At 37.9% G+C, this 17,243-nt stretch overlaps 3 protein-coding genes and 1 long non-coding RNA gene across 7 annotated transcripts; 2 read left to right on the top strand and 2 right to left on the bottom strand.

The window, feature by feature from the left end:
• The first annotated feature begins 1,514 nt into the window (after nucleotides 1-1,514).
• LOC135746635 (emopamil-binding protein-like) lies at nucleotides 1,515-6,075 on the top strand. The gene is made up of 5 exons (XM_073814206.1): nucleotides 1,515-1,598; nucleotides 3,869-4,062; nucleotides 4,234-4,303; nucleotides 4,732-4,870; nucleotides 5,226-6,075. Exons 2-5 carry the CDS (start codon nucleotides 3,874-3,876, stop codon nucleotides 5,455-5,457), a joined length of 630 nt encoding a protein of 209 aa, XP_073670307.1. The 5' UTR covers nucleotides 1,515-1,598; nucleotides 3,869-3,873; the 3' UTR covers nucleotides 5,458-6,075.
• On the bottom strand, nucleotides 2,449-3,862 carry LOC135746637 (uncharacterized). Its single transcript, XR_010531611.1, has 2 exons — nucleotides 3,608-3,862; nucleotides 2,449-3,144 (listed from the first exon to the last, which is right to left on the bottom strand). It is a non-coding gene; the product is annotated as an uncharacterized lncRNA (long non-coding RNA).
• A 160-nt stretch (nucleotides 6,076-6,235) lies between the features above and the next one.
• Nucleotides 6,236-8,016, bottom strand: arl11 (ADP-ribosylation factor-like 11). Its single transcript, XM_073814207.1, has one exon. It carries the CDS (start codon nucleotides 7,536-7,538, stop codon nucleotides 7,008-7,010), a length of 531 nt encoding a protein of 176 aa, XP_073670308.1. The 5' UTR covers nucleotides 7,539-8,016; the 3' UTR covers nucleotides 6,236-7,007.
• Nucleotides 8,017-8,376: 360 nt separating this feature from the next.
• LOC135746633 (RCC1 and BTB domain-containing protein 1-like) lies at nucleotides 8,377-17,144 on the top strand. Of its 4 annotated transcripts, none has more exons than XM_065265274.2 (13): nucleotides 8,385-8,535; nucleotides 9,726-9,850; nucleotides 10,301-10,483; nucleotides 10,561-10,711; nucleotides 10,799-10,965; nucleotides 11,391-11,549; nucleotides 11,755-11,862; nucleotides 13,620-13,762; nucleotides 14,362-14,552; nucleotides 14,712-14,838; nucleotides 14,910-15,061; nucleotides 15,702-15,832; nucleotides 15,949-17,144. In XM_065265274.2, exons 2-13 carry the CDS (start codon nucleotides 9,848-9,850, stop codon nucleotides 16,087-16,089), a joined length of 1,656 nt encoding a protein of 551 aa, XP_065121346.1. In that variant the 5' UTR covers nucleotides 8,385-8,535; nucleotides 9,726-9,847; the 3' UTR covers nucleotides 16,090-17,144. The 4 variants fall into 4 exon arrangements, with proteins under 4 accessions (XP_065121347.1, XP_065121348.1, XP_065121346.1 ...); XM_065265278.2 differs by having other exon boundaries at nucleotides 8,386-8,535; nucleotides 10,305-10,483; XM_065265275.2 differs by lacking the exon at nucleotides 9,726-9,850 and having other exon boundaries at nucleotides 8,377-8,535.
• The last annotated feature ends 99 nt before the right edge of the window (nucleotides 17,145-17,243 follow it).

Here is a 17,243-nt window from a genome sequence, read left to right on the forward strand (position 1 = left end):
TTAGTGCTACAATATGCTAAAAAACACATTAAGAAAAGCTTTTGTGTAAAATTAACCAGTTAGTCAATGGTTATGGGTGGGGATTTATCAGTGTGATGTCACATTAACGAGAATCAAAACACGATATCTAATGGGACTGCTTTGGTTTAATGGGGATAAATAAAGGAGAAAGTTTTTTTTCATTGTAGGGTTGTTTTGTTCACACTCTGCCAACACAAATTTATGGCTAAACACCTTGTAAAAGTGGATATTGCATAGTATGTGCCCTTTAATGGAATAGTTGGTGCTAGATAAATTCTCCAGTAATTTACTCCTTTTCATGACATCCCAGGATATGCTTTTTTGCTTTTTTGGTAAAATATGTTAAAAATATTAACTATTTTCTCACAATCCTATCATTTCGCTTCAGAAAACATTTAACCAGAGTAATTTGGATTACTTTTATAATGGATGTACAGTGGGGAAAATAAGTATTTGACACCTCAGCATTTTTGTCAGTAAGGGCCAGGGGATTTTGGGCTATTGACACAAAATTTCCACCAGATGTAGCCATCAAGCCAAATATAAGCATTTAAGTATACAAGTTGAGTCATAATAAAGTAAGTAAAATGTTATAACTGATAGTCAAAACATCCAGTTTTTGATGGACAAAAATGTTGTGATTATTCAAATGATGTGGATTTGAAAACATTATTATCCTTGGATAATAAATATTTCTTAGATAGCAAGTACTTGGTAAAGTTACTGAAGTTCATAAGTGTGTAATTTTAATGTTTTTAGTTCCAGTATTCCATCCAACAGACAGGCAAAATTTTTGACAGATGTTAGGGTGATCTTTATTTGATATTTAATAGAAAAATCTGTTTTTGTATAACAAAACAGTTGTCCTATATTACCCCGTAGCAGATTTTAAATTGGCTAAGTACATAGATATTTTGTAAAAACAAAGTTTTGTTTGGCTGAGGAAATCATACATATCTGGGATAGCATGAGGGTGAAAAAAATAATTTTTCATTTTGGGTGAACTATTCCTTTCCCTTGTGAAACATTCCCTGCTGAAATAAACTGATAAAACCAGCCTAAGTGAGTGGGGGAAGGCCAGCTGACCTACCAGGCTGGAAGACTCCTTTGACCAGCTTTGCCAGGCTAGGGGACCAGCTTAAACCAACGACTTTCATCTTAAACCAGTTAAGACCAGTCAACCAGCTTAGACTAGCAGGCCAACCTTCCAGCCATGATCATGCTCATTTTAGCTGGTGAGTCAGCTGATCTTCCAGACCAATTGATCAGCTAAAAAATGTCCAAAACCCCTTAAAAAAACAGCTTTTTAGTAGGGTAAATTTACACACAGTTTACACATTAAAATGACGTTAAATATTGCTAGCAAATTTTGAAGCGTTGAAAATGCAACGTATTAAAACAAACTGGCGCCAAACTGTACTTGCTGATTTATGACGTGGACCGGTCAAAAGTGGAGAGAGGGCCGCGCGAGCCAATGGGTGCGAAGCTCCACCGTTACGATGGGCGGACCCTGAAGCTGTCACTCATTCACCATTGAGATAAACGACTGCTGAATGCATACACACGGGTAAAATTGTATTCACCTTATTCCGCCACGCCCCTTTTTAATTCTTCGCTCTTCCGCATTTTGTCAACCGACTTCCGCTGCTAATATGGCACAGTGCATTCGGTGGTTAGTTTGGTGGTTAGAAGATTGTTTGTAGTTCACTATAACTTTAGTGAAATGACAAATATCGCTACTGCTATAAATGTTTTAAATTAGGAGCACGGTTAAAACTTCATACGACGATTGGATAGTCTTATATTGTCCCATCAATCGTCTCGTGGTTAGACGATATGAAGCGGCCGCTGCAAGTAACCTGGCATATTTAATTACCTCGTCCTGTCAGGAGTTGATGGAGCAGCATTAAAAATTATTAAAAGTATGTCTACCAATATTTACACAGTGATTTCGTCTTTTTTATAGCAAATGTGCACCTTAGCCAGTCCAATAACTATTTCGTTTTTATGTGGTACCATGATAGAATTCATTTGCAAACTTGCCAACACTTATTCCTTCAAATCATGAGACTAAAATCCTTTTAAGTGGAATCTCTAAAGCTCACATATGGTTTAAGAAATTCCTTACAGATAATAACTGATCACACTGTAAAGGTTTATATAACTGCATGGCAGGTTACATCTGATCACATAGTAAATGTTTAATATAACTGCATGACAGGTAACATCTGATCACATTGTAAAGATTTAATATAAATGCACAACATCTGATCACATTGTAAAGATTTAATATAAATGCACAACATCTGATCACATTGTAAAGGTTTATATAACTGCATGGCAGGTTACATCTGATCACATAGTAAATGTTTAATATAACTGCACAACATCTGATCACATTGTAAAGGTTAAATGCATAACATCTGATCACACTGTAAATGTTTAATATCACTGCATGACATCTGATCACATATGAAGGTTTAATGTAACTTTACAACAGGTAAAGCAAGACCACCCTGCAATAAATTAAGACACAGCTTTATCGGAGTCATCAGGAGCTGATCCCAAGCGTATATCTGGAAGCTGTTGGTGTATGTACTGGTAAAGTGCTTGGCGACTGTGTAATGGATGCAATATCAACCCTGTGTAAAGCTGAACCAAAGATGGTTGTTTCTCAGTAGAGTTATGTACATTTGTGCCAGCTCAACACATTGAAGCAGAAGCATTGAAGCGGTTTCTCGGACAGGGTTTACAGGACTAGGATTTAATTATATTAGGACATTTTAGTTTTTACAAACAAATCCTACAAAAAAACAAGACTGGTGCGCATCTTGTGACAAAACAATGGCACTAATATATGTTGAGGTATGTCAGTAAAAGGTGTTTTTAAATTATTGTAGCTCAAATATGCATTTTAGCCTGGGACCAGCATAAGCCCTGTCAGGGAAACTGCACCATTGTTTTCCCATATCAGATGTAGGTTGCTTCAGGTTGAGTTGTGATTTTAAAATGTAGTTGTGTTCAGAGACGGATAGATGCTCCCATTGTGTTTCTGCATCACAGTTTAGGAACATGTTGATTCATCCTCACAGTTGTCCACTGCATCACTAAACATCAATGCATCTGTGAAAACAATATAACCATAAACAGTTTTATGTTAGTATTTAAAAGAAACTTGCATCATGAGAATTAATATATAAATGGCACCCATACTTAAACAGAACAGTGTGTAAGAAAGATGCATTAAAAAGAGACAAAAACATTATACACACAACCTTTAACTTCAGTGTTAAATAATACGTTGTTTAATAGGTCATTATCATCAATATCTGAATGAGAAATGAACTGACCTACTAGCATCTGAAATCTCAGTAACTTGTAGGAATCACGTGGGCTACTGTAAGAATGCAATGTACTATAATATCTCGTTGTATATCGTAAATATAAAAATATAGGTGGACAATTAAAACCATTCAAATAGTTGCATTTTATAAACTAACGTTACTGATCTTAAGTTTATTTGTAGAACGGACATCACAAATCTAACTTTAGGCGAACGAGCACAAAGTTAGCTAAGATAGCTTACCTGAAACTGGCCACCTTTTCAACACCAGGCGTGGTTTAAAGTTACCGGAACATCGTAGTCGAACCAATACTTGGGATAAGGGTGTTCCTCGGTTGGCTTAAAATTGGTAAGAAAGAAACATAAAGGCGCTCGAGTGAGCTTTTTAAGCTTAACATGTCGCCTTCAGTCACTGCCTCAGCTGCTCATCGTCTATGCGGCCGGAAGAACGTTGACAAAATGAGCGAAATGGCGCCGCCCTTGTTGTCGTGAAAAATAAGGTGAATATAATGGCAGAATCCGGCGAGTTGCGTGAACCTGAACTTTTCACAAAAGTAACCGTATATTCTCTCCTCGCGTGCGTGGGTCAGTTTGCTGTCGGATATGTTCTGTCGCAGAAATGGGGAAAGAAATGTTCGACTGCTGATAGATGGGTCATTGTATGGTTGTTTTACGATGCAATAGTTCACTTCACTCTGGTAAGTGCAAAGATTATAGGTGTTCGACTTCACGAGGCGCTGCGCAGATCGGTTATCATATGACATCAAAGTCTCGCGAGACGCATGATGTCGAATGCAGCGATTCTGATGATTCTTTTATGTTCTTGCTACTTACAACATGCTTACATTTAATTACCTTTTTTCCTGTAGGAAGGACCCTTTGTGTACATGTCACTGGTTGGAAATGTGGCAACTTCTGACAATATGTTTGCAGAGCTATGTGAGTAAGATTTTAAGACGTAATGCTTAGCTGGAAAGAGAGACTGAGGCCATGATAAGACGACACCAAGTGGTATTTATTGGTATCGTCTCCATGCAACATTCATTTTTCCAAAACTATTAAGTCTTAACTGGTTGTAGAAAAACAACAGAATTATGTAATGTTCTTATTTTTTATTTTTTTTATATCACATCAGTATTTTCTAAAAAAAAAAGTCACAAAGTCCAATGTAGATGAAAGAGACATTCATAAAATCATAATTTTAAATAGCTATAAAAAAACTGCAATGTTGTGTTACGCATATCCGCACATCACCATGGGTCATATCCATTTGCAGACCCATTAGCAATGCCTTGATGGAAGGTGGGGCAGAGTTGAGTTAGCCCCACATTGATCTGTATTCTTTTGGGGGGTTAAATACTCAACAGGGAAAGAATACGGAAAGGCAGATGAACGCTGGTTGTACTCGGACCCAACAATAGTATCTCTAGAGCTTCTGACTGTGGTTTTGGATGGGTCCTTGGCCCTGCTTCTAATCTACGCCATTATTAAAGACAAACACTACAGGTAAAACTGGAAATGAATTCAGAGAATTTCTGAACAAGCAAATTTCCAGTTATTTGAATTTATTACTTACATTTACATGTATTCATTTAGCAGAAGTTTTTATTCAAAGTGACTTACAAGAGAGTGTTCAACTGTTTTCCACAGGATTTAACAACAGTCTACAAAGATATGATTACAATTGAGCTGTTTAATTTTTAATGTAATAAATATTTCTATTCACTACTCTACAATCTTCCATTTTAAAACTCATTTTCAGCATTTTTCAATAAAATATCTAGAATCATCATATGGCATTGTGGAATATCCATTAGGGTAGTGTCACTGACCGTGTTAACTTATTTTCTTTCTTAACCAGGCACTTCCTTCAGATCACTGTGTGTGTGTGCGAGTTGTATGGGGGTTGGATGACCTTCTGTCCAGATTGGCTAATCGGCAGCCCTAACCTGAACACCAGCAATTGGCTGTACCTGTGGGTCTACCTGGTGTTCTTCAACGGCATCTGGGTGGTGGTGCCCGGACTCCTCCTCTGGCAGTCATGGAGCACTTTATCGGATTTAAAAAGAATCCATCCAAACAAGAAAAAATAAGATCCGCAAAAATTTTTACCTATATAATTGTTGTTATAATTCAATTTTCAAAGTCAAGGGAGTTGGACCGTTGTATATGCATTTATTGCGTATCCAGTAGATGGTTGTTTAGTTGTACTTTTTCCATAATTGGGGTGGCAAGACACTTGAAACAATGGAACTTAGGGATGGGCATTCGATTAAATTTTTTTAGTCGATTGTCGGGGAGAATTAACGATCAACTATCGATTAATCATTAATATTTTTATCATAAAAAATAATTATTTAACTTTTATAATTAAAAAATGTTGAATACAAAAATACAGCGTGTTTTCCTCCATGAGACCTTTATTACAAGATCAACTTGTGGCAAACAGTTAAACTACATTTAGTTAGACAAACGGAACATATATGCGCTTGAATATGCGGTGCTCTAAAGCAGCAGAACCTGCAGCTGCGAGCCGCATTCTTAAACAGAGACTTCATTTGTTCAAAAAAATCATGACCTCTTCATAATTATTCTTTTGAAATCAAAACGGAAGGTCACAGATAACGGAGTATGGTGTCAAATATTGCACCCTGGTGGTAAAATGTTGAATTGCTGCCACACAGTGAAATTCATTTAATTGCTTCAAGACACACGCTACGCTAGGCAACGCAATCTATATTAGATAAAAAAAAGTATTCGATTAATCAATAACAAAGTAACGTCATCGACTAAATTCTTGACGATCAATTATCGATCGTCGATTAATCATGCCCATCCCTAATGGAACTGCTAACTCATAGCAGGATACTCTTTCTTGTACTATGTACATTCAAGGCTTATTATACTAAACATGTGAATGATGTCTGTCAGAATAGCTTTTTCAGTAATCCAATATAATAGAAACCACACCTTGTTCTTTTATAAATGGCTATGTCAATTCATTTATCATTTTTTTTACTGCTTTTTATTATTAGATCAAATATTGTTTCTTCCACATAATGTGATACTGTGCTATTTCAGCAACGTTTCTATCAATTTAGCTACTTTTGAAGTTAGCAGTGTAATGGATTCAACCACTTTGCTTGGGTCATGATCACAGTTCAAACTCAGAAACCTATGCATTATTTTGATTTTAAAAATACATTTATTGTGCAATTTTGGCATTTTAATTCCACTACAGTAACATATAAACAATTTTATGCAATATAGCAATATCACAATCACTTTTGCTTGCCACAGTGTCACTGCCATTAGAGTTTGCATGACGTCACACAAAGGCATAAAGTGAAGGTTACAGTACAGTACGTTTACAGTAAAGAACACCAAGTCATATAAATAGTTACAATATGTAAAGCATAAACAAAACTGCAGTGTCAATACTTCAATCCTATCACATGTTTACAGTCAAAGCAAACTGGCCTAGTGTCACCTATTTTTCCATCATCTTACCTTTTGCATCTTAGTTTTAATATGACCGTGCCATGATCAAGCATGTTGACTTTGCAATCAAAGTCATGTATTCAGGTATGTTTTAGCCATGTGTCCTTGCTAGACAATACCAGCTAGTTCATCTGACAGCTTATCATGACTTTTTTAATAGTTTAGCTATAGAGAGAAAAGCTTGTTGGAGACCCAGTCCCTGCAGGGCGCTACAAGCTTGGATCTCCCACACCCGGTCTGTGTAACTGTCCAGATCCAACAATGTAGACACCTCTCTGATAGTCATGGAGTTCGGGAGATCCTTTTTGTTGGCAAGCACTAACAGAGGGACTCCTTTCAAGTGCTCATCACTGAGAATCTTCTTAAGGGCTTTCTGAGCTTCATCCATCCTAGATCTGTCACTGCTGTCCACCACGAAAACAAGAAGTTTGCATCCCTCAAGGTAGTATTTCCAATTGGGCCTCATGGACCGTTGTCCGCCCACGTCCCATACGGTCAGTGACGTTTTCTTGTTCAGTTCCACTGTTACAACATTGAAGCCCAGAGTTGGCGAAGTTTCCATCACTACTCCTCGTTGCTGTTTGAACAACAAAGTGGATTTCCCAGCCGAGTCCAGACCCATCAGGAGAACCTGGGGAAGTTTACGGAACTGTTTTGATCTACCGATGCCCATCTTGGTTTGATAAATCCTTTTGTATTTGCGAGAGGTTACCGATGCTTGACTGTATCTCGTCGAGGTTGGACTGGCACCAGGATGTATGGGGGATTGTTTTCGTGGGGAATCGTATGCAAAGCAGGAGTACCAAGGTTACCTACCGAACTATCTAACTAGGCGTAGCTGAAACTATTAACTTAAGAATGACCGTGGGACAGACGAGTTTGTTCACATTCTTATGACAGGTGTATCTACGTCATCTTAGGGGCCGACTTTTCTAGAATTGTACATAATTATGTCACTATGGTAAATTGGATTTAATTCGAATCAAATATATAAGTAATACATTTTTGCAATGATAAATAAATAAACAGAATGTTTGGCATATTACCATAAGAAATATAACTGTGTATGAAAGAAGGAAGGTCTCGGTTTTAAGAAAAACGTATGTTTATATAATTTTATAACAATATAGGAGGAAGAAAACTATTTTTTTGTATATTTTATTCATTTTATTATTTATATATATATATATATTTGCGTGAGAATGAAATTGGTGGAAAGAGATGTGTATTGTTGTGCATTTGTAGGATCGTAACTGACCATTTTGCACAATCATTATTTTTAATGAATTTGTTATTGTTCCTCTATATTGTTTGCTACTTCTAAAGTACACAAAATAAAAAAACAATGTATGTATTATGAATAGTATTATTAAATTGTTTAATATTAATTCTTATCTCTTATACTAAGTAATAAGTGTTTTTCGTCATTTTATATCTTTCATATTAAGTCCCGCCCCGCTGGTTATCTATTGGCCAAACTAGAAATTATGAGCCTGCGATTGGACATTCGCGAAATCGTTCATGTAGCCGTAGCAACCACAGCGATCAGGAAACAAGTGCCGTAGTTTCCTCGCAGACGTGAACGCGCTTCCTTGAGAATAACCCTGGATACCAAACATCAGTGCTTATCTAATGCTGAGTACATGATCTTACACTCCTCTAGTCACTAGGTAGGTGTTACCTCGATGTGGTTTAACTACTTCTTCTGCCCTACTGCAGTGATGCTGTAGCTGTCACGCTAACCGAGCTATGCGCGTGTGCATACAGTAACGTGAGGTAAACAGAAAATGCGTTTAAACACAGTCGTACGTGCACATGATACAGCTATCAGTTGCTTTCTTTCGTTTAATGTCTAAGCTTACGCAGTTTTTACTGATTCATGGTCAGCTTTTTAACTGACAGCGATAGACTAACGTACATAAATAAGTTACAACGAAAGTGAAAGACAGAAGTGAGGTTGTTTGGGGACAGCTGTTGTGTCTTCTGGTTGTCATTCACTAATTCATTACGGTAACGGTTAAACACAAAAGCCTTACTGTGTTGCTTTAAATTGTGTTGAAGTTAATATGAGTTACTTAAACTAAGATGTTGGTGTTTTGGTTTAAGCCTGGAGGTCTGCTACTTGAAACTGAAACTGTTGAATATTATCTAACTTACCAAATGCACTTCATTTCTAATCTTTAGGTTCGTGGCCAAATGACAAGTAAACTTGAACTGTTTTGAACTATTTTGAGCACCTTTTTCTTTGCTGAAAAAACAACGTTATTTGTATAATACGAGGTGTTCACGTGGTATGGTTTAAAAACATCATTTTCCACATACCGTACATTTTTGTCGCTCCAGATTTCCCTATTTTCCTGAAACGCACTGATTTGAAAAGCTGAAACTCCTGATTTTCCTGATTGGCCAGCTAATCTGTGCATTGTGATTGGCTTGAATACCTCTGACATTAGCCGGAAGTGTTGCGCTCCTTACCATGTTTGAAAGATTCGCTCACAATGCAATGCTAACAGGAGGTAACCTACAGGCTGTGAGTTATGATAATGGAAGGAAATATGATCATGTCGGTCTTGTCTACATCACCAATCCCAGGAAGTAAACTGATGCCTACAATCCATGTGTTTGTTTTAGTAAAAAAAAAAAAATTTACGTTGGAAACGATAACGGTATCATCGTTTACTTTGGGGTTTGTACCTTTTGAATATTGTTAACAGTAGAGCCGGCAGGCCTGTATTATCGTGCGATATTAGGCATTTTCTAAACTATCGGTATCGGCCTTCATAATGGCCGATAAATGAATATTTTAAAAAAAACGGACAAAACAGCCTTCAACCATGTCATGAGTGTTGCCGTTGTATAGTTTGTCCACCAGAGGGCACTCTACAACCTCCCTGTTTGCAACACTCGTGTATAACGGGTCGCACATCCTGCAACCTGCTGATCCAGCGAGTCGGGCAGAGAGAACAACGGTTAAGTAAGTTCATGGTGAGTTGGTCATGAGAAAATAAAGAAATAAAAGAAAGTTTCTTTTTAAAATGCATTATCATATTATTTTAGTTAAAACTCATAAATAACTACAAATAACCAATGTTAGGGAAATCTGTTAATGTTTTGTTGTGCGTTTCTGAAATAAAAATTATATCGGCCAATATATCGGAATATTGGATTTTAAAACGAACAAACATTTGTATCGGTATCGGCCTTCAAAATCCTTTATCGGTCGGGCTCTAGTTAACTAATACACACCTACACACCAACGGAAATGTAAAATCGTGAATCGGAAAATTGGTGCTCTTTAAAATTGCCAAAAGCAATCCTATTGTGTGTCCCTCACTACCAATTATTTTAAATCCTCTAAAGACTGGCACTGTGGCATCTCTTGTATGCTTAAAACTTAATAGGCAAGCATCTCTGACTTTTGTATGTGTTTCATAGGCAGAACCTCTGGAAGCACATTTTCAATACTCGCCTAATAACAGCAGATCTGTTGCCATGGTGGATATCAGTAAGTGGCCTCTCTTCACCCTGTTAGATGCGCAGGAGCTCGCCTCCATCCGTCAGGCTTGCATCTTTGGGGCATCTGCAAATGAGGCCATCTACATCACCCATGATGATGAAGTAAGCAGCCAACAGCATCAGTGTTTTTTTAAAACAGCATATATATGTGTGCTAATAAGTTGCATCCTCTCGCACAGGTGTATGTTTTGGGTGTGAACTGCAGTAATTGTCTCGGTACTGGAGACAGTCAAAGTTCAATTGTCCCTAAAAAGCTGGACTCTCTGAGCGGAAAGAAGGTGGTCAATCTGAGCTACGGCAGTGGACCGCATGTTCTGCTGATAACCGAAGGTATAAGCGTGTTTATTAGGAATAGGATTATTAGAATGTATGCTATACTAATGTTTTATTCACTTAAGTCACTTCCTGTCCTTGCAGAGGGTGAGTTGTATGCATGGGGGCATAATGGGTACAGCCAGCTGGGCAATGGGACAACCAATCAAGGTGTGTCACCTGTCCTGGTGTCAACTAACCTGCAGAACAAGAGGGTGACAGAGATTTCCTGTGGCTCTCACCACTCTTTAGCTTTGACCCATGACGGTGAGGTGAGACATGGAAGCTGTTTTTGTTTGTTTAACACACCTTTACATGTATGCATTTGACATGCCTTTCATAGGATTTAGCCCCACTGCCTTGGCGTTACCAGGACCATGTGAGCTACAGGAATCTTTCAAATGCATTTCAGCAAGTTACATATTAAAGAGTATTAGATGGATTTAGGTTCGAACACCACCACAGTCTGTCTTTTGCAAGTGGAGTTAACCGCTTAGCCTTGCCTTGCATCTTTAATCGAATAGCATGTGACCTTGTTTGCTAAGCTGTGAGGGCTTTTGTTCTCACTGTGACCGAAATCAGCTCGGGCCTAATACTGCGTGACGCTCCATGTGCTAGTAGTAAATTCAGCATCCTTTACATTTTCAGTATTCTGTAGGCTTACTTAAACGTTGATACAGAGTATGGGTCATTGTAGGTGTTTGCATGGGGGTACAACAATTGCGGTCAGGTGGGTTCAGGATCCACCGCCAACCAGCCGACGCCCCGCAAAGTGTCCAGCTGTCTTCAGAACAAAGTGATGGTCAGTATAGCCTGTGGACAGACCTCTTCTATAGCCGTGGCAGATAATGGTGAGGTAAGAAATGGAAAAAAAATTAATATCTTCATTGTCTTTTGTAATTGCACCGATCCTAATGGCACTTTGGCATGGGACGGAGTATTTATTGTGTATTGTATGATGGTTGGGGCAGGTGTGAAATTTGTGCTGTATTTTTTGGCATCATACTTTTTTCCTCAAACTTTGCTGTGTTGCATTATGTTATTTGTGAAATGTGTTTCAGGTTTATGGGTGGGGTTACAATGGAAACGGCCAGCTGGGATTGGGCAACAATGGGAACCAGCTGACACCATGTCGCTTAGCCGCTCTGCAAAACCACTGTGTGCTGCAGGTATGAGCGGGAGAATCTGGGATAAAATGTGACCCCCAGGCTGTGAAAACCCAGGCTAAAGTGTTATAATTTAATTGTGAGATTTGGAGCATCAAAGTTTGATTTGACTTATTTCAGTCTTTGACACGTGCTTACTTTTTAAAGAATGTTCTTTACATTTCGAAGGATGATTTTAGGAAAACTGTAAATGACAAAAATGAATTTAACAAGAATTTGGGTTTTCACAGGCAGGGACACAAATATAGACAGCAAAAGCAAATTGTAATAGGAAATCAGAAGTAAAGGCCAATACTTATCGGTAAACAAGCACAAATTTTGGTATTCATGTATATGAAAATGTATTCATGCAGAGTGTAATGGGGCATTACATTAGGTAAAAATAGTATTTAATAACTGAATGAAAGTGAAACTTTAAAGGAAAACACCACCGCTTTCAACTTTTTGACTGTTTTTATCTCAACTTAGACAAATTAATACATGCCAATCTTTTTTCAATGCTTGCATTTAATCTTTGTACAGTGCGTTGTGAATGTGTTAGCATTTAGCCTAGCCCCATTCATTCCTTAGGATCCAAACAGAGATTAATTTAAAAGCCACCAAACACTTACAAACTAAGTGTTCTTCTGCCATGCAATATAGTTTTCATTTTTTATCCAATTAAAAAAATTGTCACGTATTATTTTGTGCCACCATACTTACTCTTGTAACTACTCACGTAACAGTCTTTAAATCGAGAAAAGATGAAAATGTTTTGTGGCTTCTAAATTCATCCCTGTTTGGATCCTAATGAAGGAATGGGGCTAGGCTTAATGCTAACACATTCACGACTCACTGTACAAAGTTTAAAAGTGCACGCATTTAATAAAGATAGGCATGTAATAATCCGCTAAGTTGAGGTAAGAACAGAGTAAAATATTGAAAAACGGTGGTGTTTTCCTTTAAAGCAAAATACAATACAGTGTAATTCAGTACAATACAGATTATATATAAAGATGTTAAAGGGATAGTTCACCCGAAAAGAATGATATTTGTAATCAAGCAGGAAACAGAAGCACCATTGACGTCTGTAGTAGAAAGGAAAAATACTATGGAAGTCAATGGGGTCTCTGATAGGTTTGTTTAGAAAAATATCTTCCTTTTGTGTTCATCAGAACAAAGACATTTATACAGGTTTGTAACCGCAAGAGAGTGGGAAATGATGACAGAATTTTCATTTTTTGGGTGAACAATTAACTCTTTCGCCACCAATATTTTTTTTTTTTAAGTTTCCAGCCAGCACCAGAATTTTTATGATTTTCACAAAAGTATGAACATTTTCTGGAATGCATTTTCTTTAAATATATAAACATACAATATATCAAATGAAAAAACTGAAGCTTTGTTTTCAAACAAACCTTAGTTCTCTGGTAATCCCCTTTCAAATATGGATAGGTTTCTTCAAAAAAACACAAAATGTTTAGCAAAAAGCTGAGATAATTTTTGTTAAAGATCAGATTCAGAGTGATCCTCAAAACGTGGTAAAATGAGTTCTTACTCTTGCACGTGAGGCGTTACTTCCGGGTTGCATAAGTTGCGGAAGATAATAGTTGTATTGCGGAGAGCCGGAAATACTCGTCATTGGCAGGGAATCGTTTTCTCATAACTGATGAGTTAACTTGTCAATGGCGGCGAAAGAGTTTATGAACTAACTGTCATGCTAGCATTATGTCACTGAACAAATTGATGCTAAGTAAATGGATCTGTGTTCTCTGCTTCAGATTGCCTCAGGTTACGCCCATTCTCTAGCACTGACAGATGAGGGTCTGCTGTTTGCGTGGGGGGCAAACGCATATGGTCAGCTGGGCACTGGAAACAAGAGCAACCAGCTCAGCCCTGTTCAGGTCATGACTGAGAAAGAAAGGTAAGGAGGTTTGTTAATAAAAGCTTTCTTCTGCCTTTACATTTACACTGAGAACATCCCATCCTAAAAAAGACATATTTGTAATCTAAAATGTTCTTGACAGTACATTCAATGCTGACCTAACTGAGTTAGCTTAGAAATATGCAACATTTAACTACCTATTGTTTGGAATGGCCTTTGCATCAAACACAACATGATGCCTTAAAATGTTGTCACTAAAAAAATCAGTGGCTCTTCCTGTGAGAAGAAATGCTCACGAAGAGCTTTTGTTTGCAAAAGATGCACAACGTTGACGTGCGCATTTGTCAGTGCCATTGTTGCATCCTAGAGAGATTTCCTGATGGTGTAGCGGGAGCTTCCTGTAAGCCATCCTGTTTTGAGTGTTTTCTTGACCATTCCCCCTCCCTTCAGTTACTTTATTTTTGGTTTTGGTTTGTGGTTAAATGTGCAAATGATGACCTACAACAATTCTTACAATAAGACTCGTATAAGATCTTGGCTTTCGTTCTGACCCTCTCCTTTCGACACTTCCGTCCCTTTTTTTCCAATCCATGCCGCCTTCCTGATGTAACTGCTCCACCTATGTGTTGCCCCACCAGGATCGTGGAAATCGCCGCCTGCCATTCCACGCACACCTCTGCCGCGAAAACCCAAAGCGGTCAAGTGTACATGTGGGGGCAGTGCCGTGGACAGCCTATCGTACTGCCACACCTCACGCACTTCACCAGCACGGATGACGTGTTTGCATGCTTTGCCACACCCTCTGTGACTTGGCGGCTGCTCACCATGGGTGAGTCAATGTTGTCATCTATAAATGTTTTTTTTTAGCTGATGTTGACTATGTAATAAATCAAAATGTGATTGCTAATTTATGCATGTAAACTAATAACTAGAACGCGGCACACACCTCGCTGCTGTTATGTAACCGCACTGTGTTTGTTATAACCAGAGCATGATGATTTCCTCACGGTGGCCCAGTCACTTAAAAAAGAGTTTGACAACCCAGAGACCTCTGACCTTAAATTCAGCATCGACGGGAAGTACATCCACGTCCACAAAGCTGTCCTCAAAATCAGGTGAGTCTAGCTCTTTCAGAGTGACATGTTCAGAGATCTCACCCAATCAAATGACTTCTTCTGTATCGCAGGTGCGAGCACTTTAGATCCATGTTCCAGTCTCACTGGAATGAAGATATGAAAGAAGTAATTGAGATTGAGCAGTTTTCGTTCCCAGTTTACCGCGCTTTCCTTGAGTTCCTCTACACTGACAGTGTGGATCTTCCTCCCGAGGATGCCATTGGTGGGTTCAGTTTACAGTGGTACATTTGCAAAATATTTCAACAAACACATCAGAGTAATATAAAAATTTACAGTCCTAAAAGTAAAACACCTTACTTTAACTCAGACGAATTAATACATACCTTTTTTTCAACGTGTGCACTTTTAATCTACTGTATGTACAGCGCGTCGTGAATATGTTAGCATTTAGCTTAGCCCCATTCATTCCTGTGGCTCCAAACAGGGATGAATTTAGTAGCCATCAAACACTTTCATATTTTCCTTATTTAAAGACTGTAACATGAGAAGTTACACGAGTAAGTATGGTGGCACAAATAAAACTTTTGTTTGGATCCTTAGGAATGAATGGGGCTAGGCTAAATGCTAACTCAGTCAAGAAGCGCTGTACAAAGATTAAGTGCGCGCATTAAATAAAGATAGGGTTGTATTAATTCATCTAAGTTGAGGTAAGAACATAGTCAAATATTAAAAAACGGTGGTGTTTTCCTTTAAAATAGGACCTCATAAAAAATGTGAATTAAGTGGGAGCCGAGTACTCTTTGCATTTTGTTTTTGGTAACACTAATGTTACAAGGCTGAACCATGTTAGATATTTTAATGTTTCATATACTAATATAGATAGATTTGGATATCTTTAACAGGTTTACTTGACTTGGCAACGTCGTACTGCGAAAACAGGCTGAAGAAGTTGTGTCAGCATATCATTAAAAGAGGCATCACTGTGGAGAACGCTTTCTCGCTTCTGTCTGCAGCCATCAAATATGATGCTGAGGTAACTCAAAATCACTTTCGGGGCGTGGCTTACTAGAATGTGTAGCAAATGCCTATTGAATGTTTTATTGTTGATTTTTCATTCACATTTACATGTTCCACCCCCATTATCTGAAGGATCTAGAGGAGTTCTGTTTTAAATTCTGTGTCAACCACTTGACTGCGGTCACGCAGACAACGGCCTTCTCGCAAGTCGACGGCAACATGCTGAAGGCCTTCATCTGCAGAGCCAGCCGCTGCGGAGCCTTCAAGAACTGACTAAGACGCCATACATGGCCATCGTATTAGCCAAGTGACCCATCGGAGTCACCTTTACGGCTAGAGGGCGCTGTTACACCAGATTTACTCGCAAGTTCTGTTGCCACAGTTAAAGGCTTTAATGACGGATAAACGTGCATGGTAATCTTAGTACAATGGAGGAAAGTGCAACACTTTGTGCCTCACAGACTGATTAGCTTTACAAGGGTCAGTAAGGGTAGCGTTCTTGTCAGGCACAATACAGGGCACCTTCCTCCAATGGGTTTAATCTTAATGTGCTACCTTTTTAAGAAAAGTAAGGAACTTTGGAAAGGTAATGTTATCCAAAGACTTTATAGTGTTGTAAACAGGTGTAGTGTTTGCATAATAACATTTTAGGGAGTTTGTTACTGTATTACTCAGACATACACCACTAAAAATCAGACTTTTCGTTTGTCTTTTATCTCATTTCATGGGTAATACAAAATGATATTGTTCTGTTGCAGTGATGTGATGCGGTGCATCACAAATAGATTTTTTTATTTCATATTTTGTTGTTGGCTGGGGCTGGTAAGCATGCATATATTAAAATAGACTTAATTGGCATTGCCCCTCAAATGTTATTTTGTTTGCTTAATGTTGGCACTGTAGTTTCAGACCACTTTCAACAGCAGTTTAGTTATGTTTAGTTTAGGATCACAGCTGGTTTAGCTGTGGAGTATTATAACTATATAAAATATTACAGATAAGCAGTCTGATGTTTAATTAATAAATTAAAGTATTATTTTTAGTTGCACTATTAAATAGGTTTTTTTGTGCTGTTCATATAGAAGTTTGCTGATGTATACATACCTACATAGCACCTTATTGATGGTTGTGAAACGTTTAGGTTTCATACTATTAACACACATGGTTTGCTTTTTTGTTAGATATTAAACAACAATAACTCTGTTTGTCATATGTACATACTGTACAGTTTTTGCATTAGTTTTGTAAGATAACCCGCACATAAAGTGTGCCACAGTTTCTCTTGTAAGTTAATAAAGACTTAAAAGGTAAATAAAATTGTTCCCATATTTTGTTGCATCGATACTTATTAGTATTTGTTTAAACATATGCTACTGAATTATTTATAAATATGTATTATCACTTTTAGCAGTATATTTAATGTTATT

The sequence above is a fragment of the Paramisgurnus dabryanus genome, chromosome 4 (genome assembly GCF_030506205.2).
Source record: "Paramisgurnus dabryanus chromosome 4, PD_genome_1.1, whole genome shotgun sequence".
Classification (NCBI taxonomy): domain Eukaryota; kingdom Metazoa; phylum Chordata; class Actinopteri; order Cypriniformes; family Cobitidae; genus Paramisgurnus; species Paramisgurnus dabryanus.

Bases quoted from the DNA above. Each gene is read 5' to 3' on its own strand.
- LOC135746635 (XM_073814206.1), top strand. From the start codon at position 3,874: ATGGCAGAATCCGGCGAGTTGCGTGAACCTGAACTTTTCACAAAAGTA. The intron at 4,304-4,731 runs GTGAGTAAGATT...AATACTCAACAG, and splicing joins CAATATGTTTGCAGAGCTAT to GGAAAGAATACGGAAAGGCA. The intron at 4,871-5,225 runs GTAAAACTGGAA...TTTCTTAACCAG, and splicing joins ATTAAAGACAAACACTACAG to GCACTTCCTTCAGATCACTG.
- arl11 (XM_073814207.1), bottom strand. From the start codon at position 7,538: ATGGGCATCGGTAGATCAAAACAGTTCCGTAAACTTCCCCAGGTTCTC.
- LOC135746633 (XM_065265274.2), top strand. The intron at 10,484-10,560 runs GTAAGCAGCCAA...CCTCTCGCACAG, and splicing joins ACATCACCCATGATGATGAA to GTGTATGTTTTGGGTGTGAA. The intron at 14,553-14,711 runs GTGAGTCAATGT...TGTTATAACCAG, and splicing joins TTGGCGGCTGCTCACCATGG to AGCATGATGATTTCCTCACG.